General features: G+C 49.2%; 1 protein-coding gene across 6 annotated transcripts in view; it reads left to right on the forward strand.

Moving 5' to 3' along the window:
• The window catches only part of gon4lb (gon-4 like b), a 163,373-nt gene that overhangs the window by 21,589 nt on the left and 117,604 nt on the right, over positions 1-24,180 (forward strand). For 5 of the 6 annotated variants that reach the window (XM_079240022.1, XM_079240023.1, XM_079240024.1 and 2 more), the window contains 7 exons: positions 9,102-9,134; positions 9,325-9,435; positions 11,988-12,119; positions 15,548-15,794; positions 16,517-16,618; positions 16,685-16,725; positions 16,913-17,010. In XM_079240022.1, coding sequence (XP_079096148.1) covers positions 9,102-9,134; positions 9,325-9,435; positions 11,988-12,119; positions 15,548-15,794; positions 16,517-16,618; positions 16,685-16,725; positions 16,913-17,010 — 764 coding nt within the window. The remainder of the gene's footprint in view (positions 1-9,101; positions 9,135-9,324; positions 9,436-11,987; positions 12,120-15,547; positions 15,795-16,516; positions 16,619-16,684; positions 16,726-16,912; positions 17,011-24,180) is intronic. The other variant, XM_079240026.1, reaches the window with a different exon arrangement.

A 24,180-nucleotide genomic window follows, 5' to 3' on the forward strand; every position in this document is an offset into this window, starting at 1 on the left:
TTTAGAACCTATGCGAATCAAACATATGGGTTTTTAGCCTACGCTACTGAAACGGATGGGGTTGTAACCTACGCGACTAAAACATTCGGGTTTGGAACATACCCGACTGAACCGTATGGGGTTTGGAACCAACGCGACTCAAACGTATGGGGTTTGGAACCAACGCGACTCAAACATGTGGGTTTTGAAACTATGCGACTCAAACATGGGTTTTTAGCCTACGCGACTCAATCGTATAGGTTTGGAGCCTACGCGACTCAATCGTATGGGTTTGGAACCTACGCGACTCAAACATATGGGTTTGGAACCTACGCGACTCAAACGTATGGGTTTGGAGCCTACGCTACTCAAACGTGTTGGGTTTGGAACCTACGCGACTCAAACGTGTGGGTTTGGAACCTACTCGAGTCAAACGTGTGGGGTGGGAACCTACGCGACTCAAACCCATGGGTACGAACCTACGCGACTCAAACGTGTTGGGTTGCAACCTACGCGACTCAAACGTGTTGGGTTGGAACCTGTGCGACTCAAACGTATGGGTTTGGAACCTACGCGACTCAAACGTATGGGTTTGGAACCTACGCGACTCAAACGTATGGGTTTGGAACCTACGCGACTCAAACGTGTTGGTTTGGAACCTTCGCGACTCAAACGTATGGGTTTGGAACCTACGCGACTCAAACGTATGGGTTTGGAACCTACGCGACTCAAACGTGTTGGTTTGGAACCTTCGCGACTCAAACGTATGGGTTCGGAACCTACGCGACTCAAACGTGTTGGGTTTGGAACCTACGCGACTCAAACATATGGGTTTGGAACCTACGCGACTCAAACGTGTGGGGTGGGAACCTACGTGACTCAGACCCATGGGTACGAACCTACGCGACTCAAACATATGGGTTTGGAACCTACGCGACTCAAACGTATGGGTTTGGAGCCTACGCTACTCAAACATATTGGTTTGGAACCTACGCGACTCAGACGTATGGGTTTGGAACCTACGCGACTCAAACATATGGGTTTGGAACCTACGCGACTCAAACGTATGGGTTTGGAGCCATCGCTACTCAAACATATTGGTTTGGAATCTACGCGACTCAAACGTGTTGAGTTGGAACCTATGCGACTCAAACGTATGGGTTTGGAACCTACGCGACTCAGACGTATGGGTTTGGAACCTACGCGACTCAAACATATGGGTTTGGAACCTACGCGACTCAATCGTATAGGTTTGGAGCCTACGCGACTCAATCGTATGGGTTTGGAACCTACGCGACTCAAACATATGGGTTTGGAACCTGCGCGACTCAAACATATTGGTTTGGAACCTACGCTACTCCAACGTGTTGGGTTGGATCCTACGCGACTCAAACATATTGGTATGGAACCTACGCTACTCCAACGTGTTGGGTTGGATCCTACGCGACTCAAACGTATGGGTTTGGAGCCTACGCGACTCAAACGTATGGGTTTGGAGCCTACGCTACTGAAACATATTGGTTTGGAATCTACGCGACTCAAACGTATGGGTTTGGAGCCTACGCGACTCAAACGTGTTGGGTTTGGAACCTACGCGACTCAAACATATGGGTTTGGAACCTACGCGACTCAAACGTTTGGGTTTGGAACCTACGCGACTCAAACGTGTGGGGTGGGAACCTACGTGACTCAGACCCATGGGTACGAACCTACGCGACTCAAACGTGTTGGGTTGCAACCTACGCGACTCAAACGCATGGGTTTGGAACCTACGCGACTCAGACGTATGGGTTTGGAACCTACGCGACTCAAACATATGGGTTTGGAACCTACGCGACTCAAACGTATGGGTTTGGAGCCTACGCTACTGAAACATATTGGTTTGGAATCTACGCGACTCAAACGTATGGGTTTGGAACCTACGCGACTCAGACGTATGGGTTTGGAACCTACGCGACTCAAACGCATTGGTTTGGACTCTACGCGACTCAAATGTATGGGGTTGTAACCTACGCGACTCAAACATATGGGTTTGGAACCTACACGACTCAAACATATGGGTTTGAAACCTAAGCGACTCAATCGTATGGGTTTTGAACCTATGCGAATCAAACAAATGGGTTTTTAACCTACGCTACTCAAACGTATGGGGTTGGAACCAACGCGTCTCAAATGTGTAAGGTTGGAAGCAACGCGACTCAAACGTGTGGGTCTGGAACCTACGCGACTCAAACATATGGGGTTTGGAGCATACGCGACTCAAACGTGTTGGGTTTTTACCTACGCGAGTCAAATATGTCTGGTTGTAACCTACGCGACTCAAACGTATGGGTTTGGAACCCACGCGACTCAAACGTATTGGTTTGGACCCTACGTGACGCAAACGTATGGGGTTGTAACCTATGCGACTCAAACCTTTGGGTTTGGAACATACGCGACTGAAACGTATGGGGTTTGGAACCAACCCGTCTCAAACGTATGGGGTTTGGAACCAACGCGACTCAAACATATGGGTTTGGAACCTAAGCAACTCAATCGTATGGGTTTAGAACCTATGCGAATCAAACATATGGGTTTTTAGCCTACGCTACTGAAACGGATGGGGTTGTAACCTACGCGACTAAAACATTCGGGTTTGGAACATACCCGACTGAACCGTATGGGGTTTGGAACCAACGCGACTCAAACGTATGGGGTTTGGAACCAACGCGACTCAAACATGTGGGTTTTGAAACTATGCGACTCAAACATGGGTTTTTAGCCTACGCGACTCAATCGTATAGGTTTGGAGCCTACGCGACTCAATCGTATGGGTTTGGAACCTACGCGACTCAAACATATGGGTTTGGAACCTACGCGACTCAAACGTATGGGTTTGGAGCCTACGCTACTCAAACATATTGGTTTGGAACCTACGCGACTCAAATGTCTGGGTTTTGAACCTACGCGACTCAAACATATGGGTTTTTAGCCTACGCGACTCAAAGGTATGGGGTTGGAACCTACGCGTCTCAAACGTGTGGGGTTGGATCCTACGCGACTCAAACATGTCGGTTTTGAAACTATGCGACTCAAACATATGGGTTTTTAGCCTACGCGACTCAAACGCATGGGTTTGGACCCTACGCGACTCAAACGTTTGGGTTTGGAACCTACGCGACTCAAACGTGTGGGTTTGGAACCTACTCGAGTCAAACGTGTGGGGTGGGAACCTACGCGACTCAAACCCATGGGTACGAACCTACGCGACTCAAACGTGTTGGGTTGCAACCTACGCGACTCAAACGTGTTGGGTTGGAACCTGTGCGACTCAAACGTATGGGTTTGGAACCTACGCGACTCAAACGTATGGGTTTGGAACCTACGCGACTCAAACGTATGGGTTTGGAACCTACGCGACTCAAACGTGTTGGTTTGGAACCTTCGCGACTCAAACGTATGGGTTCGGAACCTACGCGATTCAAACGTATGGGTTCGGAACCTACGCGACTCAAACGCATGGGTTTGGACCCTACGCGTCCCAAGCGTATGGGTTTGGAACCTTCACGACTCAAACGTTTGGGGTTTGGAATCAACGCATCCCAATCATATAGGTTTGGACCCTACGCGACTCAAACACATGGGTTTGGACCCTACGCGACTTAAACGTATGGGGCTGTAACCTACCCGACTCAAACATATGGGTTTGGAACCTACGCAACTCAAACGTTTGGGTTTGGAACCTACGCGACTCAAACGTTTGGGTTTGGAACCTACGCGACTCAAACGTGTGGGGTGGGAACCTACGTGACTCAGACCCATGGGTACGAACCTACGCGACTCAAACGTGTTGGTTTGGAACCTACGCGACTCAAACGTGTTGGGTTGCAACCTACGCGACTCAAACGTATGGGTTTGGAACCTACGCGACTCAGACGTATGGGTTTGGAACCTACGCGACTCAAACATATGGGTTTGGAACCTACGCGACTCAAACGTATGGGTTTGGAGCCTACGCTACTCAAACATATTGGTTTGGAATCTACGCGACTCAAACGTATGGGTTTGGAGCCTACGCGACTCAAACGTGTTGGGTTTGGAACCTACGCGACTCAAACGTGTTGAGTTGGAACCTACGCGACTCAAACGTGTTGAGTTGGAACCTACGCGACTCAAACGTATGGGTTTGGAACCTACGCGACTCAGACGTATGGGTTTGGAACCTACGCGACTCAAACATATGGGTTTGGAACCTACGCGACTCAGACGTATGGGTTTGGAACCTACGCGACTCAAACATATGGGTTTGGAACCTACGCGACTCAATCGTATAGGTTTGGAGCCTACGCGACTCAATCGTATGGGTTTGGAACCTACGCGACTCAAACGTGTTGGGTTGCAACCTACGCGACTCAAACGTGTTGGGTTGGAACCTGTGCGACTCAAACGTATGGGTTTGGAACCTACGCGACTCAAACGTATGGGTTTGGAACCTACGCGACTCAAACGTATGGGTTTGGAACCTACGCGACTCAAACGTGTTGGTTTGGAACCTTCGCGACTCAAACGTATGGGTTCGGAACCTACGCGATTCAAACGTATGGGTTCGGAACCTACGCGACTCAAACGCATGGGTTTGGACCCTACGCGTCCCAAGCGTATGGGTTTGGAACCTTCACGACTCAAACGTTTGGGGTTTGGAATCAACGCATCCCAATCATATAGGTTTGGACCCTACGCGACTCAAACACATGGGTTTGGACCCTACGCGACTTAAACGTATGGGGCTGTAACCTACCCGACTCAAACATATGGGTTTGGAACCTACGCAACTCAAACGTTTGGGTTTGGAACCTACGCGACTCAAACGTTTGGGTTTGGAACCTACGCGACTCAAACGTGTGGGGTGGGAACCTACGTGACTCAGACCCATGGGTACGAACCTACGCGACTCAAACGTGTTGGTTTGGAACCTACGCGACTCAAACGTGTTGGGTTGCAACCTACGCGACTCAAACGTATGGGTTTGGAACCTACGCGACTCAGACGTATGGGTTTGGAACCTACGCGACTCAAACATATGGGTTTGGAACCTACGCGACTCAAACGTATGGGTTTGGAGCCTACGCTACTCAAACATATTGGTTTGGAATCTACGCGACTCAAACGTATGGGTTTGGAGCCTACGCGACTCAAACGTGTTGGGTTTGGAACCTACGCGACTCAAACGTGTTGAGTTGGAACCTACGCGACTCAAACGTGTTGAGTTGGAACCTACGCGACTCAAACGTATGGGTTTGGAACCTACGCGACTCAGACGTATGGGTTTGGAACCTACGCGACTCAAACATATGGGTTTGGAACCTACGCGACTCAGACGTATGGGTTTGGAACCTACGCGACTCAAACATATGGGTTTGGAACCTACGCGACTCAATCGTATAGGTTTGGAGCCTACGCGACTCAATCGTATGGGTTTGGAACCTACGCGACTCAAACATATGGGTTTGGAACCTACGCGACTCAAACGTATGGGTTTGGAGCCTACGCTACTCAAACATATTGGTTTGGAACCTACGCGACTCAAACGTATGGGTTTGGAACCTACGCGACTCAAACGTGGGTTTGGAGCCTACGCGACTCAAACATATTGGGTTGGAACCTGCGTGACTCAAACATATTGGTTTGGAACCTACGCTACTCCAACGTGTTGGGTTGGATCCTACGCGACTCAAACATATTGGTATGGAACCTACGCTACTCCAACGTGTTGGGTTGGATCCTACGCGACTCAAACATATTGGTTTGGAACCTACGCGACTCAAACATATTGGTATGGAACCTACGCTACTCCAACGTGTTGGGTTTGGAGCCTACGCGACTCAAACATATTGGGTTGGAACCTGCGCTACTCCAACGTGTTGGGTTGGATCCTACGCGACTCAAACGTATGGGTTTGGAGCCTACGCGACTCAAACATATTGGGTTGGAACCTGCGCGACTCAAACATATTGGGTTGGAACCTGTGCGACTCAAACGTATGGGTTTGGAACCTTCGCGACTCAAACGTATGGGTTCGGAACCTACGCGATTCAAACGTATGGGTTCGGAACCTACGCGACTCAAACGCATGGGTTTGGACCCTACGCGTCCCAAGCGTATGGGTTTGGAACCTTCACGACTCAAACGTTTGGGGTTTGGAATCAACGCATCCCAATCATATAGGTTTGGACCCTACGCGACTCAAACACATGGGTTTGGACCCTACGCGACTCAAACGTATGGGGCTGTAACCTACCCGACTCAAACATATGGGTTTGGAACCTACGCGACTCAAACGTTTGGGTTTGGAACCTACGCGACTCAAACGTTTGGGTTTGGAACCTACGCGACTCAAACGTGTGGGGTGGGAACCTACGTGACTCAGACCCATGGGTACGAACCTACGCGACTCAAACGTGTTGGGTTGCAACCTACGCGACTCAAACGTGTTGGGTTGCAACCTACGCGACTCAAACGTGTTGGGTTGCAACCTACGCGACTCAAACGTGTGGGGTGGGAACCTACGTGACTCAGACGTATGGGTTTGGAACCTACGCGACTCAAACATATGGGTTTGGAACCTACGCGACTCAAACATATTGGTTTGGAACCTACGCGACTCAAACGTATGGGTTTGGAACCTACGCGACTCAAACGTGGGTTTGGAGCCTACGCGACTCAAACATATTGGGTTGGAACCTGCGTGACTCAAACATATTGGTTTGGAACCTACGCGACTCCAACGTGTTGGGTTGGATCCTACGCGACTCAAACATATTGGTATGGAACCTACGCTACTCCAACGTGTTGGGTTGGATCCTACGCGACTCAAACGTATGGGTTTGGAGCCTACGCGACTCAAACATATTGGGTTGGAACCTGCGCTACTCCAACGTGTTGGGTTGGATCCTACGCGACTCAAACGTGTTGGGTTTGGAACCTACGCGACTCAAACATATGGGTTTGGAACCTACGCGACTCAAACGTGTGGGGTGGGAACCTACGTGACTCAGACCCATGGGTACGAACCTACGCGACTCAAACGTGTTGGGTTGCAACCTACGCGACTCAAACGTGTTGGGTTGCAACCTACGCGACTCAAACGTATGGGTTTGGAACCTACGCGACTCAGACGTATGGGTTTGGAACCTACGCGACTCAAACATATGGGTTTGGAACCTACGCGACTCAAACGTATGGGTTTGGAACCTACGCTACTCAAACATATTGGTTTGGAATCTACGCGACTCAAACGTATGGGTTTGGAACCTACGCGACTCAGACGTATGGGTTTGGAACCTACGCGACTCAAACATATGGGTTTGGAACCTACGCGACTCAAACGTATGGGTTTGGAGCCTACGCGACTCAAACATATTGGGTTGGAACCTGCGCGACTCAAACATATTGGTTTGGAACCTACGCGACTCAAACGTATGGGTTTGGAGCCTACGCGACTCAAACATATTGGTTTGGAACCTACGCGACTCAAACGTATGGGTTTGGAACCTACGCGACTCAGACGTATGGGTTTAGAACCTACGCGACTCAAACATATGGGTTTGGAACCTACGCGACTCAGACGTATGGGTTTGGAACCTACGCGACTCAAACAAATGGGTTTGGAACCTACGCGACTCAATCGTATAGGTTTGGAGCCTACGCGACTCAATCGTATGGGTTTGGAACCTACGCGACTCAAACATATGGGTTTGGAACCTACGCGACTCAAACGTATGGGTTTGGAGCCTACGCTACTCAAACATATTGGTTTGGAACCTACGCGACTCAAACGTATGGGTTTGGAACCTACGCGACTCAAACGTATGGGTTTGGAGCCTACGCTACTCAAACGTGTTGGGTTTGGAACCTACGCGACTCAAACGTGTTGAGTTGGAACCTACGCGACTCAAACGTGTTGAGTTGGAACCTACGCGACTCAAACGTATGGGTTTGGAACCTACGCGACTCAGACGTATGGGTTTGGAACCTACGTGACTCAAACATATGGGTTTGGAACCTACGCGACTCAGACGTATGGGTTTGGAACCTACGCGACTCAAACATATGGGTTTGGAACCTTCGCGACTCAATCGTATAGGTTTGGAGCCTACGCGACTCAATCGTATGGGTTTGGAACCTACGCGACTCAAACATATGGGTTTGGAACCTGCGCGACTCAAACGTATGGGTTTGGAGCCTACGCGACTCAAACATATTGGGTTGGAACCTGCGCGACTCAAACATATTGGTTTGGAACCTACGCTACTCCAACGTGTTGGGTTGGATCCTACGCGACTCAAACATATTGGTATGGAACCTACGCTACTCCAACGTGTTGGGTTGGATCCTACGCGACTCAAACGTATGGGTTTGGAACCTACGCGACTCAAACGTGGGTTTGGAGCCTACGCGACTCAAACATATTGGTTTGGAACCTACGCGACTCAAACGTATGGGTTTGGATCCTACGCGACTCAAAAGTATGGGTTTGGAGCCTACGCGACTCAAACATATTGGGTTGGAACCTGCGCGACTCAATCGTATGGGTTTGGAGCCTACGCGACTCAAACATATTGGGTTGGAACCTGCGCGACTCAAACATATTGGTTTGGAACCTACGCTACTCCAACGTGTTGGGTTGGATCCTACGCGACTCAAACATATTGGTATGGAACCTACGCTACTCCAACGTGTTGGGTTGGATCCTACGCGACTCAAAAGTATGGGTTTGGAGCCTACGCGACTCAAACATATTGGGTTGGAACCTGCGCGACTCAAACATATTGGTTTGGAACCTACGCTACTCCAACGTGTTGGGTTGGATCCTACGCGACTCAAACATATTGTTATGGAACCTACGCTACTCCAACGTGTTGGGTTGGATCCTACGCGACTCAAACATATTGGTTTGGAACCTACTCTACTCCAACGTGTTGGGTTGGATCCTACGCGACTCAAACATATTGGTTTGGAACCTACCCTACTCCAACGTGTTGGGTTGGATCCTACGCGACTCAAACGTATGGGTTTGGAGCCTACGCGACTCAAACATGTGCGTTTGGAGCCTATGCGACTTAACCCTTCTGTTTTATTTCCAGACCATCACTTCGACTCTCTCTACATCAGTAAAGGTAAACCCTCATCTCTCTCCTCTTTCCACTGCTCATCGTCCTATTACCCATCCTCCACCTTTTCATTCCTCTTCCTTATCCCCCTCCATCTTCCTCTTCGTCTTCCTGTCTTTTTTTCGTCATTTCCCTCCTCTTCCTCATTTTCCTCCGTCTCCCTACTCTTCCTCATCCTCCTCATTCTGTCCCTCAGCCTCCACAGTTTGTCGACATCCAACTGCAAGAAGATGAAGACTCATCTGATGAAGAGTATTGTCCTCATGAGGATGAGGAGGATGAGGAAGAGGAGGATACAGCTGAAGAGGTGAGTAAAATGTGACTTAATTGATGAAGATAACACTCACCAAGTTAATCATCATTACTTTAGCTGAACTGGGAAACTTTTCAAAATATTGATTTTTATTCCACCTTTTATTTAAAGGGGGAAAAACACATGCACATATACAGCATGTATGTGTGTCTATGTGTATTTATATATATATATATATATATATATATATATATATATATATATACATATACACACACACACACACATACATAATATTAGGACTGTGACAATATGCTTTTGTCCCGATTTGGTCCTATCCCGATTATTTTGGGAGCTGATTCAATTTAAATGTGATTCCCACAATTCCCTGATATTTTTGTAGATTACAAACAAAAAAATGTCAAATTTTTTTTGCTCGTAATTTTTCTAGATTCAAATTAGAAAAAAAACAATACAGTAGCCAGAACATCATTCTGCAGCTAAAATGCCAAAAAAGACGAGTAAAAAGATCAATAAAAACTATTTAAAAAAGAAATTGATAATGGATTACTTTTATTTATTTAAAAAAAATCTACTTTTTGTAACAAAAAAATCCATTTTAAATTTGTGAAGCAAAAAACCTAATTTACACACTGCTCAAAAAATAAAGGGAACACCTAAACAACACGATGTAACTCCAAGTCAACCAGGCTTCTGTGAAATGGAACTGTCCACTTAGGAAGCAACACTGACTGACAATCAGTTCCACCTGCTGTTGTGCAAATGGAACAGACAACAGGTGGAAATTATTGGCAACTAGCAAGACACACCCAATAAAGGAGTGGTTCTGCAGGTGGAGACCACAGACCACTTCTCAGCTCCGATGCTTTCTGGATGATGTTTTGGTCTGAATGCTGGCGGTGCTTTCACTCTAGTGGTAGCATGAGACGGAGTCTACAACCCACACAAGTGGCTCAGGTAGTGCAGCTCATCCAGGATGGCACATCAATGCCAGCTGTGGCAAGAAGGTTTGCTGTGTCTGTCAGCGTCGTGTCCAGAGCATGGAGGCGCTACCAGGAGACAGGCCAGTACATCAGGAGACGTGGAGGAGGCCGTGGGAGGACAACAACCCAGCAGCAGGACCGCTAACCCTTTAGCTTGGAACGGCGTCTGGAAACGAATCCCTTTTTCCTTCAATACTCTCTTAGCTTCAGCATATTTCTGTCTTTGTTTAAGTACACGGGGTGTGTAATCGTGATCCAGGTTAACCTGTTTACCTTTCCTGAGGAAACCCTTCTTTTGCCATGCGTTTTTAAGGACTTCTAATTCGCCCGTAGGTCAATGCTATCTTCTCCAGCCTCCATTTTCCACGCAGTGCTGACTACAGCGGTGTTAGTATAAGCTAAAGTGCTATCTTCGTTGGTCTGTGCATCTTAAAAACCTTGTTTTGTTGCTTCGTCTTCAACTTGTTCTGCTTGTCGTTCACCATTGCCCTTCCTTATTTAATTAAATAAGACACATAAACTTCATATACGGGAGTTTTAGGGCTTTTTTAGACAAATTGCAAGGAGCGGCTGTTTTATGTAATGCTTTAAATGGTCCCTCAGTACATTACTGAATGCCTCTGAATTTACATCCCAGTGTGCACTTTGAGGTCTGAGGGCCAGTCCCAGCTTGTGGTGCCTAAGACGAGACCTAAGACTAGAGGGGACCGGGCGTTCTCCGTTGTCCATCCTAGACTCTGGACTCTGGCCCTCAGGGTCCGAACTGCTCTCAGCTTTAAGTCTCCTCTAAAGGCCACTTCTATTCTTTGGCTTTTAACACTGTGTGAGTTGTGTAGGCCTTCATATCTTTTATTTTATTCTTTTTAGTTGTTTTATTAGGTATTTATTTTAAATTGTTTAACATGCTCTTAATATTTTGATGACATGTTTTTATTTTAATTCTTGTGATATTTGACTCTGTGAAGCACTTTGGAGACGTTCTGCTTTTAAAATGTGCTTTATAAATAAAGTGGACTGGATTATGTTGGTACCAAACTCAAACTGAATGAAACTGAAACAGATTTTCCACTCTGATGGTTTTATTTATCAGATGCAGTAGGTGAATGAATTCCAGATATTTTATCTACAAAATATAAAAATGTTTACCACTACTTCTGTGTCTGTGAGCAGGACTTTATTCAGACTTATTTGGGAGTTTTAGTGTTCAGAATCTTTATCATGCTCACAAGGGACTTGATTTATCTATTAAACTTTGTCATCTGCACTTGTCCCGGTGGAGACTTCAGAAGTTTGCTTTGGCTTTTCTTTGTTTCTTTGGCGGTGTGACACATCTCATCCTGGTGTCTCCCTGTCCAGCAGAGTACGTCTCATTCAGTTTATTAATGTTTATTTTGATCATGATAATGAAGTCTAACCCTGTCCAGATTCTGGATTACATAACAGGAAGTCATTAATGCCTCTGCTTTGTGAGCTTTCTGGAGGAAAAACTTAATTGGGATACATGTACAACATATTACATGTATGTAGGAAGTGACTGATGCAGTGAATCAGAAACATTTAACTTCATGAGACTATGTTAACATGTACTGTTTTACCATTCAGAGTTCTACAGGACACCTGAGGGAACAGGTGAGAATGCTCACATGTGCTCAACCTGCTGAAAGATCCTTCATGGAAAGACTGACTGCTGTGGAGGAGGAACTGGACAGCAGCCCTGCCTACACCTATGATCAGGTAACACTTGACTCTCTCTGCTCGTCTGTATCTTAAACACACACCAACACAACGTGTTGTCATTTAGCACCGCATCCTAAAATTATTGCTTTCTGAGAATCCAATCCTGCTTCCTGTATCAGTGTCCTCACTGGGTTTGCTCCTTTTACCGCCTGTGTGAGCAAGCGGTGAACTGAGTGTGTGAAGTTTTCGTTTTTACTAAAACCAGGCAACAAGCTGGACAACCCACTCAGATCTGCAAATCTGGTTAGTAACCTGATTACTCTGCACTTCAACTCTGGAAACATTCAAACCTAATAAATAATTAAAACCGCAAGCGGTGATATAGGCCCTCGCACCATGGCGCCACTCGGCATAATGCCACCGCCTCCCCTGGCAACATCCTTCCCATGCCTCTCTCAACCTAAAGTGCAGCCAGACTGCACTTCAGGCCATTTAGGCCTTATGAAGGGTCACATCCTGTCACCAAGGGGCGGGGCTAACTTATCATCTAATTATTGACATGCAGAAATGTAAAGGATATGACTGGCATCATCTGTAGCAAATTTGGTGCAGGTTGGTTGTTTTTTGTGGGAGTTATGTCAGTTTTCCTTTTCGTTGCATCACATCTGCTTTGCTGCCCCGCCTCTCCTAAACGATATCCCCTATTAAAAGAAATAGCACAACTTTTAATCACACATGCCTCTTGAGCATCCTGACTCATTTGGGTTAAAGTTAGATAAAATTCTTAGCAGGACTTCCTCAAAATGCATGGCAAAGAAAATGACAGAAATGACCCCAAAAATGGCACCTTTTTCAAAATGGCTGACTTCCTGTTTGATTTAGCCCATATGTCCAAGAGACTTTTTTGAAGGTACTGGAAGCATCTACAAGTGTGCTGAATTTTATCCATGTCAGTCAATGTAGTGGGCGGGGCTAAATGATTAAAATATTGTAGGGGGCGCTATGGAGCCATTTACTATCTTCTCCACTATATTGTAATTTTACTCTATTAAGGGCATAACTTTCATGACTCATGACAAGTATGGTGAAGATCAACAATTTCATGGCTTTGTTACGGGTACTTCCTGGTTCATGATATCAGACACTTGTTGTTGCCAAGGGGTGGGGCTAATTCATAGTCATATTATTGCATTGTATATTTTGTTCATCATGGGACTGGCATCAAATGTGTCGATTCCTGTGCTGATATGTTGTTTTATGTGGGAGTTTTAGCAATAAGTCTTTGTTAATGAGACATAAAACTTTGAGGGCCCGCCCCTCCTAAACTAAATCTTCTATTAGAAGAAATAACACAACTTTAAATCACACATGCCTCCTGGGCATCCTGTGCAAGTTGGGTGTCAGTTGGACAATATCCCTAGGAGGAGTTGTTTAAAATGCATGGCAAAGAAATGACCCCAAAAATGGCACCTTTTTCAAAATGGCCGACTTCCTGTTGAATTTAGCCCATATGTCCAAGAGACTTTTTTGAAGGTACTGGCAGGTTCTCCAACTGTGCTGAATTTTATCCATGTCGGTCCATGTAGTGGGCGGGGCTGATTGATTGAAATTTTGTAGGGGGCGCTATGGAGACATGCTCCATTTATTCCATAATGTTTCAATGGGGCTTAGTTCAGGGCCTTACTGTCATCAGTCATGGCAAGTATGGTGGCGGTCCAAGGTTCCATGGCTTGGTCACAGGTACTTCCTGTTTCATGGCGTTGGACCGCCATTCGCCATGTCCCGTTTAGCGTAGCGACTTGAGGTTTTTATTGTGGCATCATGAAAGGGTTTGACATGTTTTGGAGGAGTCTCAAGTGTTTGGGACCATTTGCTTAGAAGCATGACCCTCAAACGTGCAAAAAACCACTTCCTGTTGTAAGTGGGCGGGGCTTAGGTCTACACCAGCAATGGTCACATTAATCTGTTCAGGACTGATCCCTTATTAATCCCTATAAGTTTTAGGGTGATCAGATCAAAATTGACAATTTTATAGTGATTTATGATGTCACGCCGCCGCATGGAACTTCGCCATGGCGTCACGGGCACGCCGTGCAGCGTAGAGCAACGTCCTTTACCAGATCTCTTCACCAACATGTTTTGTGATGCCTGAGTGAATTTGGGCCATGTGGTGTCCACCAAGCCAGAGTTATGGGTGTGTGAGCAAAAAACAACACTTTTGACCTCCAGGGGGCGTGGCTATTTCATAATCAAAATATTGACATATAGAACTCTGTAGGAGGGGACTGCCATCATATCTAGCAAATTTGGTGCAGAAATGTTGCTTTATGTGGGAGTTATATCCGTTTAATTTTTCATGGCGAGACATCAAACTTTGAGGCCCCGCCCCTCGTAAACTAAGTCTCCTATTAGAAGAAATAACACAACATTTAATCACACATGTCTCCTGAACATCCTGAGCAATTTGTGGCTCAGTGGGATAAAAGCTCTAGGACGAGTTCGTTAAAATGCAAGGTGCTAAAACGCCAAAATATTGACTTTGACCTAAAATGGCCGCCTTCCTGTCGACATTTCACCATGACATTAAGAGGATTTTTTGTTCGCCCTAGCATGTAGATCATGCGTATGAATTTTCATAAAGATTAACGACATGCAGTGGCGGGGCACCTAAAATAGGTGGCGCTCTCATTCAGTTTCGCCCAAACATTCTGGAGCACCTCAAAATATCAAATTTTTCGCATTCCCTTGGGGGGGGACGCAAAATTTGGTGAGTTTTCGAGCACGTTCAGGCCTCCAAAAAAGCACGCAAAGTGTCCGAATAAAAATAATAAACACTGCAAATACAATAGGCCTTCGCACCGCCAAGGTGCTCGGGCCTAATAATGGTGAAGTTCAGTAGAAACTATGAACATGACTCAACTTCTGCCTCCATGATGCTTTAAAGTTGTGCCATGATCCAGATCTGTGACACTTGACCATCCAGTCTCTGGACCGTCATGATACTGGATCGTCCTGATTCTGGATGATCCTATCCTTTTTTCTTGGACCTCCAGCTGAGACTATTGGAGTCTGAATCCAGTGCAAACAAAATGATGACTGAACTTTTTATCATTTTTAAAATTTCTTTAATTTTTGAAACATCTTAGCCTCTTTTTTTTTGGTAAAGTTTCTTTGCACCACCAAAGCTCCCCCGTTCCTCATCACTCTTCCCGGGTCATCGCCAGGTTGCTGGAAAAGAAGCGAACCACATAATGGATCCTGGCCTCTTTGAGTTTAGTGAATGGATTGTTGAGGTACTGACCGGATTTCTACAAATGGGTGGCAGGATGTTTCCCATCTTCACTGCAAAAAGTGATCATGAAACAGTTTCTCCAAAAATTTGTTTTAAGAGTACTGACAAAAAATCAGAATTCCTGTGCAAGTGTGGATATTATCACTTCTCTCCTCTCATCCGTCTGTTGTTCCCACCTGCCTCTTTCTTTCAGTCTTTAGAAAGAAAAACTGATGACGATGATAATGACGATGACGGTGGTAATAATGAAGGCTTCAGCTGCTTGGCGTACCGCACACGCTCCAAACTACCTCTGATTGACATCCCTCTGGATCGACTGGAGGCAGAGCTCCTCCCACCTGACATCACAGCTGACATGTATGAGCAAAGCTCCGCCCACCAGGAGGAGGATTCTCATTGGATGAAATGGCTTCAGGGACTCATGGCACCCAAATGCGAAGGTCGGAATTACTGTCTCTTCAGAAACAGCGATCTGTACATTAGAACCCTGATCTGCACATTAGAACCCTGACCTGCACATTAGAACCCTGATCTGTACATTAGAACCCTGACCTGCACATTAGAACCCTGACCTGCACATTAGAACCCTGACCTGCACATTAGAACCCTGACCTGCACATTAGAACCCTGACCTGCACATTAGAACCCTGATCTGTACGTTAGAACCCTGATCTGTGCATTAGAACCCTGATATTTTTACTATAACCCTGATCCTTACGCTAGAACCCTGATCCTTACGCCTGAACCCTGATCCTTACGCCTGAACCCTGATCCTTACGCCTGAACCCTGATCCTTACGCCTGAACCCTGATCCTTACGCCTGAACCCTGATCCTTACGCCAGAACCCTGATCCTTACGCCAGAACCCTGATCCTTACGCCAGAACCCTGATCCTTACGCCAGAACCCTGATCCTTACGCCAGAACCCTGATCCTTACGCCTGAACCCTGATCCTTACGCCTGAACCCTGATCCTTACGCCAGAACCCTGATCCTTACGCCAGAACCCTGATCCTTACGCCTGAACCCTGATCCTTACGCCTGAACCCTGATCCTTACGCCTGAACCCTGATCCTTACGCCTGAACCCTGATCCTTATGCTAGAACCCTGATCCATATCCAGCTTCTGACTCAGCTGTCTACACAAACTGCTTCTGTCTCAGATGAAGCTGATGATGAAGACGACCCGGAGTATAACTTCCCCGAGGACCTGGACGAACCGGATCTGGAGGACTACAGGACCGACCGGGCGGTCCAGATCACCAGTAGGTGTTCTGGTCTAGAGGTTTTCTCAGGGCTTGTCGTGAGTCTGAAGGCGTTTTGTTTTTCAGAGAAGGAAGTCAACGAGCTGCTGGAGGAACTTTTTGATTCGGTGAGTTCTCTTCTTGTCTGATGGAGGCTTTCTTCATTCCATTGTTTACACCGTTGTTAGAGAGTAAACAACAACAGGTCGGCTTGTTTATAATCCAGAGATAGTGTTCTGTTGGTGGACTAGGACTGTGGACTGTCCGCCGGGTCTCAACCTTCTCTTGCAGTGATGACATGTGTTCACTGTGCAGCTCCAGGATGAAGAGGTGACAGCAGAGGATGAAGAGCAGGAGGAAGAGGAAACCCCGTTGCAGACTACTCCTAAATTTAATGTTCCTCAAGCTTTACGGTAACTCTGCTGCATGTTGTAGTTTTCAGGACAACTGGGGTCAACAGCCTGTTAGTCCTGGAATCCACCTGGAGTCCACCTGGAAAACAGCTGGAATCCACCCTGAGTCAACCTGGAGTCCACCTGGAAAACAGCTGGAGTCCACCTGGAAAACAGCTGGAGTCCACCTGGAAAACAGCTGGAGTCCACCTGGAAAACAGCTGGAGTCCACCTGGAAAACAGCTGGAGTCCACCTGGAAAACAGCTGGAGTCCACCTGGAAAACAGCTGGAGTCCACCTGGAAAACAGCTGGAGTCCACCTGGAAAAAAGCTGGAGTCCACCTGGAAAAAAGCTGGAGTCCACCTGGAAAAAAGCTGGAGTCCACCTGGAAAAAAGCTGGAGTCCACCTGGAATCCACCTGGAGTCCACCTGGAATCCACCTGGAGTCCACCTGGAATCCACCTGGAGTCCACCTGGAATCCACCTGGAATCCACCTGGAATCCACCTGGAGTCCACCTGGAGTCCACCTGGAGTCCACCTGGAGTCCACCTGGAATCCACCTGGAATCCACCTGGAATCCACCTGGAGTCCACCTGGAGTCCACCTGGAGTCCACCTGGAGTCCACCTGGAGTCCACCTGGAAAACAGCTGGAGTCCACCTGGAAAACAGCTGGAGTCCACCTGGAATCCACTTGGAGTCCACCTGGAATCCACTTGGAGTCCACCTGGAATCCACTTGGAGTCCACCTGGAATCCACTTGGAGTCCACCTGGAAAACAGCTGGAATCCACCTGGAATCCACCTGGAAAAAAGCTGGAGTCCACCTGGAATCCACCTGGAAAAAAGCTGGAGTCCACCTGGAATCCACTGGGAGTCCACCTGGAAAACAGCTGGAGTCCACCTGGAATCCACTTGGAGTCCACCTGGAATCCACTTGGAGTCCACCTGGAATCCACTTGGAGTCCACCTGGAATCCACTTGGAGTCCACCTGGAATCCACTTGGAGTCCACCTGGAATCCACTTGGAGTCCACCTGGAAAGCAGCTGGAGTCCACCTGGAAAGCAGCTGGAGTCCACCTGGAATCCACTTGGAGTCCACCTGGAATCCACTTGGAGTCCACCTGGAATCCACTTGGAGTCCACCTGGAATCCACTTGGAGTCCACCTGGAATCCACTTGGAGTCCACCTGGAATCCACTTGGAGTCCACCTGGAAAACAGCTGGAGTCCACCTGGAATCCACTTGGAGTCCACCTGGAAAACAGCTGGAGTCCACTTGGAGTCCACCTGGAATCCACTTGGAGTCCACCTGGAATCCACTTGGAGTCCACCTGGAATCCACTTGGAGTCCACCTGGAATCCACTTGGAGTCCACCTGGAAAAAAGCTGGAGTCCACCTGGAGTCCACCTGGAGTCCACCTGGAGTCCACCTGGAGTCCACCTGGAGTCCACCTGGAGTCCACTTGGAATCCACTTGGAGTCCACTTGGAGTCCACTTGGAGTCCACTTGGAATCCACTTGGAGTCCACTTGGAGTCCACTTGGAAAACAGCTGGAATCCACCTGGAATCCACCATGAGTCCACCTGGAGTCCACCTGGAGTCCACCTGGAATCCACTTGGAGTCCACCTGGAATCCACCTGGAATCCACTTGGAGTCCACCTGGAATCCACTTGGAGTCCACCTGGAATCCACTTGGAGTCCACCTGGAGTCCACCTGGAGTCCACCTGGAGTCCACTTGGAGTCCACCTGGAAAACAGCTGGAATCCACCTGGAATCCACCTGGAAAAAAGCTGGAGTCCACCTGGAATCCACTGGGAGTCCACCTGGAATCCACTGGGAGTCCACCTGGAATCCACTGGGAGTCCACCTGGAATCCACTGGGAGTCCACCTGGAATCCACTGGGAGTCCACCTGGAATCCACTGGGAGTCCACCTGGAAAACAGCTGGAGTCCACCTGGAATCCACTTGGAGTCCACCTGGAATCCACTTGGAGTCCACCTGGAATCCACTTGGAGTCCACCTGGAATCCACTTGGAGTCCACCTGGAATCCACTTGGAGTCCACTTGGAGTCCACCTGGAAAACAGCTGGAATCCACCTGGAATCCACCTGGAAAAAAGCTGGAGTCCACCTGGAATCCACTGGGAGTCCACCTGGAATCCACTGGGAGTCCACCTGGAAAACAGCTGGAGTCCACCTGGAATCCACCTGGAGTCCACCTGGAATCCACTTGGAGTCCACCTGGAATCCACTTGGAGTCCACCTGGAAAACAGCTGGAGTCCACCTGGAATCCACTTGGAGTCCACCTGGAATCCACTTGGAGTCCACCTGGAATCCACTTGGAGTCCACCTGGAATCCACTTGGAGTCCACCTGGAATCCACTTGGAGTCCACCTGGAAAGCAGCTGGAGTCCACCTGGAAAGCAGCTGGAGTCCACCTGGAAAGCAGCTGGAGTCCACCTGGAAAGCAGCTGGAGTCCACCTGGAATCCACTTGGAGTCCACCTGGAATCCACTTGGAGTCCACCTGGAATCCACTTGGAGTCCACCTGGAATCCACTTGGAGTCCACCTGGAATCCACTTGGAGTCCACCTGGAATCCACTTGGAGTCCACCTGGAATCCACTTGGAGTCCACCTGGAATCCACTTGGAGTCCACCTGGAAAAAAGCTGGAGTCCACCTGGAATCCACTTGGAGTCCACCTGGAATCCACTTGGAGTCCACCTGGAATCCACTTGGAGTCCACCTGGAATCCACTTGGAGTCCACCTGGAATCCACTTGGAGTCCACCTGGAATCCACTTGGAGTCCACCTGGAATCCACTTGGAGTCCACCTGGAGTCCACCTGGAATCCACTTGGAATCCACCTGGAGTCCACCTGGAATCCACTTGGAGTCCACCTGGAATCCACTTGGAGTCCACCTGGAATCCACTTGGAGTCCACCTGGAATCCACTTGGAGTCCACTTGGAGTCCACCTGGAATCCACCTGGAATCCACTTGGAGTCCACCTGGAATCCACTTGGAGTCCACCTGGAAAAAAGCTGGAGTCCACCTGGAGTCCACCTGGAGTCCACCTGGAGTCCACCTGGAGTCCACCTGGAGTCCACCTTGGAATCCACTTGGAATCCACTTGGAATCCACTTGGAGTCCACCTGGAATCCACTTGGAATCCACTTGGAGTCCACTTGGAGTCCACCTGGAAAACAGCTGGAGTCCACCTGGAATCCACTTGGAGTCCACCTGGAAAACAGCTGGAATCCACCTGGAAAAAAGCTGGAGTCCACCTGGAATCCACTGGGAGTCCACCTGGAAAACAGCTGGAGTCCACCTGGAATCCACCTGGAGTCCACCTGGAATCCACTTGGAGTCCACCTGGAATCCACTTGGAGTCCACCTGGAATCCACTTGGAGTCCACCTGGAATCCACTTGGAGTCCACCTGGAATCCACTTGGAGTCCACCTGGAAAGCAGCTGGAGTCCACCTGGAAAGCAGCTGGAGTCCACCTGGAAAGCAGCTGGAGTCCACCTGGAAAGCAGCTGGAGTCCACCTGGAATCCACTTGGAGTCCACCTGGAATCCACTTGGAGTCCACCTGGAATCCACTTGGAGTCCACCTGGAATCCACTTGGAGTCCACCTGGAAAAAAGCTGGAGTCCACCTGGAAAAAAGCTGGAGTCCACCTGGAAAAAAGCTGGAGTCCACCTGGAAAAAAGCTGGAGTCCACCTGGAATCCACTTGGAGTCCACCTGGAATCCACTTGGAGTCCACCTGGAATCCACTTGGAGTCCACCTGGAATCCACTTGGAGTCCACCTGGAGTCCACTTGGAATCCACTTGGAGTCCACCTGGAATCCACTTGGAGTCCACCTGGAATCCACTTGGAGTCCACCTGGAATCCACTTGGAGTCCACCTGGAATCCACTTGGAGTCCACCTGGAATCCACTTGGAGTCCACCTGGAAAACAGCTGGAATCCACCTGGAATCCACCATGAGTCCACCTGGAGTCCACCTGGAATCCACTTGGAGTCCACCTGGAATCCACTTGGAGTCCACCTGGAATCCACTTGGAGTCCACCTGGAATCCACTTGGAGTCCACCTGGAATCCACTTGGAGTCCACCTGGAAAACAGCTGGAGTCCACCTGGAATCCACTTGGAGTCCACCTGGAAAACAGCTGGAATCCACCTGGAATCCACCATGAGTCCACCTGGAGTCCACCAGGAATCCAGCTGGAGTCCACCAGGAATCCAGCTGGAGTCCACCAGGAATCCAGCTGGAGTCCACCTGGAATCCACTTGGAGTCCACCTGGAATCCACTTGGAGTCCACCTGGAATCCACTTGGAGTCCACCTGGAATCCACTTGGAGTCCACCTGGAATCCACTTGGAGTCCACCTGGAATCCACTTGGAGTCCACCTGGAATCCACTTGGAGTCCACCTGGAATCCACTTGGAGTCCACCTAGAATCCACTTGGAGTCCACCTGGAGTCCACCTGGAGTCCACCTGGAGTCCACCTGGAGTCCACCTGGAGTCCACCTGGAATCCACTTGGAGTCCACCTGGAATCCACTTGGAGTCCACCTGGAATCCACTTGGAGTCCACCTGGAAAACAGCTGGAGTCCACCTGGAATCCACTTGGAGTCCACCTGGAATCCACTTGGAGTCCACCTGGAATCCACTTGGAGTCCACCTGGAAAGCAGCTGGAGTCCACCTGGAAAGCAGCTGGAGTCCACCTGGAATCCACTTGGAGTCCACCTGGAATCCACTTGGAGTCCACCTGGAATCCACTTGGAGTCCACCTGGAATCCACTTGGAGTCCACCTGGAATCCACTTGGAGTCCACCTGGAAAACAGCTGGAGTCCACCTGGAATCCACTTGGAGTCCACCTGGAAAACAGCTGGAGTCCACTTGGAGTCCACCTGGAATCCACTTGGAGTCCACCTGGAATCCACTTGGAGTCCACCTGGAATCCACTTGGAGTCCACCTGGAAAAAAGCTGGAGTCCACCTGGAGTCCACCTGGAGTCCACCTGGAGTCCACCTGGAGTCCACCTGGAGTCCACTTGGAGTCCACTTGGAATCCACTTGGAGTCCACTTGGAGTCCACTTGGAGTCCACTTGGAGTCCACTTGGAAAACAGCTGGAATCCACCTGGAATCCACCATGAGTCCACCTGGAGTCCACCTGGAGTCCACCTGGAAAACAGCTGGAGTCCACCTGGAATCCACCTGGAATCCACTTGGAGTCCACCTGGAATCCACCTGGAATCCACTTGGAGTCCACCTGGAATCCACTTGGAGTCCACCTGGAGTCCACCTGGAGTCCACCTGGAGTCCACTTGGAGTCCACCTGGAAAACAGCTGGAATCCACCTGGAATCCACCTGGAAAAAAGCTGGAGTCCACCTGGAATCCACTGGGAGTCCACCTGGAATCCACTGGGAGTCCACCTGGAATCCACTGGGAGTCCACCTGGAATCCACTGGGAGTCCACCTGGAATCCACTGGGAGTCCACCTGGAAAACAGCTGGAGTCCACCTGGAATCCACTTGGAGTCCACCTGGAATCCACTTGGAGTCCACCTGGAATCCACTTGGAGTCCACCTGGAATCCACTTGGAGTCCACCTGGAATCCACTTGGAGTCCACTTGGAGTCCACCTGGAAAACAGCTGGAATCCACCTGGAATCCACCTGGAAAAAAGCTGGAGTCCACCTGGAATCCACTGGGAGTCCACCTGGAATCCACTGGGAGTCCACCTGGAAAACAGCTGGAGTCCACCTGGAATCCACCTGGAGTCCACCTGGAATCCACTTGGAGTCCACCTGGAATCCACTTGGAGTCCACCTGGAAAACAGCTGGAGTCCACCTGGAATCCACTTGGAGTCCACCTGGAATCCACTTGGAGTCCACCTGGAATCCACTTGGAGTCCACCTGGAATCCACTTGGAGTCCACCTGGAATCCACTTGGAGTCCACCTGGAATCCACTTGGAGTCCACCTGGAATCCACTTGGAGTCCACCTGGAAAGCAGCTGGAGTCCACCTGGAAAGCAGCTGGAGTCCACCTGGAAAGCAGCTGGAGTCCACCTGGAAAGCAGCTGGAGTCCACCTGGAATCCACTTGGAGTCCACCTGGAATCCACTTGGAGTCCACCTGGAATCCACTTGGAGTCCACCTGGAATCCACTTGGAGTCCACCTGGAATCCACTTGGAGTCCACCTGGAATCCACTTGGAGTCCACCTGGAAAAAAGCTGGAGTCCACCTGGAATCCACTTGGAGTCCACCTGGAATCCACTTGGAGTCCACCTGGAATCCACTTGGAGTCCACCTGGAATCCACTTGGAGTCCACCTGGAATCCACTTGGAATCCACTTGGAGTCCACCTGGAATCCACTTGGAATCCACCTGGAGTCCACCTGGAATCCACTTGGAGTCCACCTGGAATCCACTTGGAGTCCACCTGGAATCCACTTGGAGTCCACCTGGAATCCACTTGGAGTCCACCTGGAATCCACTTGGAGTCCACTTGGAGTCCACCTGGAATCCACCTGGAATCCACTTGGAGTCCACCTGGAATCCACTTGGAGTCCACCTGGAAAAAAGCTGGAGTCCACCTGGAGTCCACCTGGAGTCCACCTGGAGTCCACCTGGAGTCCACCTGGAGTCCACCTTGGAATCCACTTGGAATCCACTTGGAATCCACTTGGAGTCCACCTGGAATCCACTTGGAATCCACTTGGAGTCCACTTGGAGTCCACCTGGAAAACAGCTGGAGTCCACCTGGAATCCACTTGGAGTCCACCTGGAAAACAGCTGGAATCCACCTGGAAAAAAGCTGGAGTCCACCTGGAATCCACTGGGAGTCCACCTGGAAAACAGCTGGAGTCCACCTGGAATCCACCTGGAGTCCACCTGGAATCCACTTGGAGTCCACCTGGAATCCACTTGGAGTCCACCTGGAATCCACTTGGAGTCCACCTGGAATCCACTTGGAGTCCACCTGGAAAGCAGCTGGAGTCCACCTGGAAAGCAGCTGGAGTCCACCTGGAAAGCAGCTGGAGTCCACCTGGAAAGCAGCTGGAGTCCACCTGGAAAGCAGCTGGAGTCCACCTGGAATCCACTTGGAGTCCACCTGGAATCCACTTGGAGTCCACCTGGAATCCACTTGGAGTCCACCTGGA

Source organism: Telmatherina bonti, assembly GCF_933228915.1.
Source record: "Telmatherina bonti genome assembly, chromosome: 5".
Classification (NCBI taxonomy): Eukaryota; Metazoa; Chordata; class Actinopteri; order Atheriniformes; family Telmatherinidae; genus Telmatherina; species Telmatherina bonti.